Consider the following 839-nt stretch of genomic DNA (forward strand, 5'->3'; position numbering starts at 1 on the left):
TATATATATATATATATATTTTTTTTCTGTTTTATTTTAGGGTCTCCCCAAACCGCCTCCAGAGCAGCGTATTTTGAAGAATCGTCGAGTGATTGGTCCTCAGCTCTCAAAGTACAGTAAATCATTTAGTTCGTGAATTAATTAACGTATTGATTTCTGAGTTCTATTATTGGTGATTTGTCGATGAAATCAACTTGTCTCCTCCCCCCGAAAAATTGCCTACATTGTGCCAAAATTTGAAACTATTATCATCATCATCATCATCATCATCATCATCATCATCATCATCATCATTATTATTATTATTATTATTACTCTTGCAGAACCAAGATGAAGATATCATCACCTGAAGATAGTCCATCTGAAGTGGACTTGCAGGCATTGGGTAAACTTCAGTGAGTAGAACATACTTCGGAAACACTCATTATGTTTGTGTGTATGTGTGAGTGTTTATATGTGTATGTGTGTGTAAAAGTACTGGGGATGGGGTTAAATTTCTTCACACACCCCTTGAAATTGCTGGCCTTGTGCCTTAATAGGAACTTATGGTAGATACATACAGACATACATACCTATATATATATATATATATCATCATCATCATCGTTTAACGTCCGCTTTCCATGCTAGCATGGGTTGGACGATTTGACTGAGGACTGGTGAAACCGGATGGTAACACCAGGCTCCAGTCTGATTTGGCAGAGTTTCTACAGCTGGATGCCCTTCCTAACGCCAACCACTCAGAGAGTGTAGTGGGTGCTTTTACGTGTCACCCGCACGAAAACGGCCACGCTCGAAATGGTGTCTTTTATGTGCCACCCGCACAAGCCAGTCCAGGG

At 39.8% G+C, this 839-nt stretch overlaps 2 protein-coding genes across 3 annotated transcripts in view; both read left to right on the top strand.

The window, feature by feature from the left end:
* The window catches only part of LOC106879000 (G-protein coupled receptor 183-A), a 269,907-nt gene that overhangs the window by 155,563 nt on the left and 113,505 nt on the right, over positions 1 to 839 (top strand). The gene's annotated exons all lie outside the window — the stretch shown is intronic.
* Positions 1 to 839, top strand: part of LOC106878987 (protein fantom) — a 28,144-nt gene that overhangs the window by 3,956 nt on the left and 23,349 nt on the right. The window contains exons 7-8 of the mRNA XM_052973412.1: positions 41 to 111; positions 324 to 395. Coding sequence (XP_052829372.1) covers positions 41 to 111; positions 324 to 395 — 143 coding nt within the window. The remainder of the gene's footprint in view (positions 1 to 40; positions 112 to 323; positions 396 to 839) is intronic.

Source organism: Octopus bimaculoides, chromosome 15 (genome assembly GCF_001194135.2).
Source record: "Octopus bimaculoides isolate UCB-OBI-ISO-001 chromosome 15, ASM119413v2, whole genome shotgun sequence".
Lineage (NCBI taxonomy): Eukaryota > Metazoa > Mollusca > Cephalopoda > Octopoda > Octopodidae > Octopus > Octopus bimaculoides.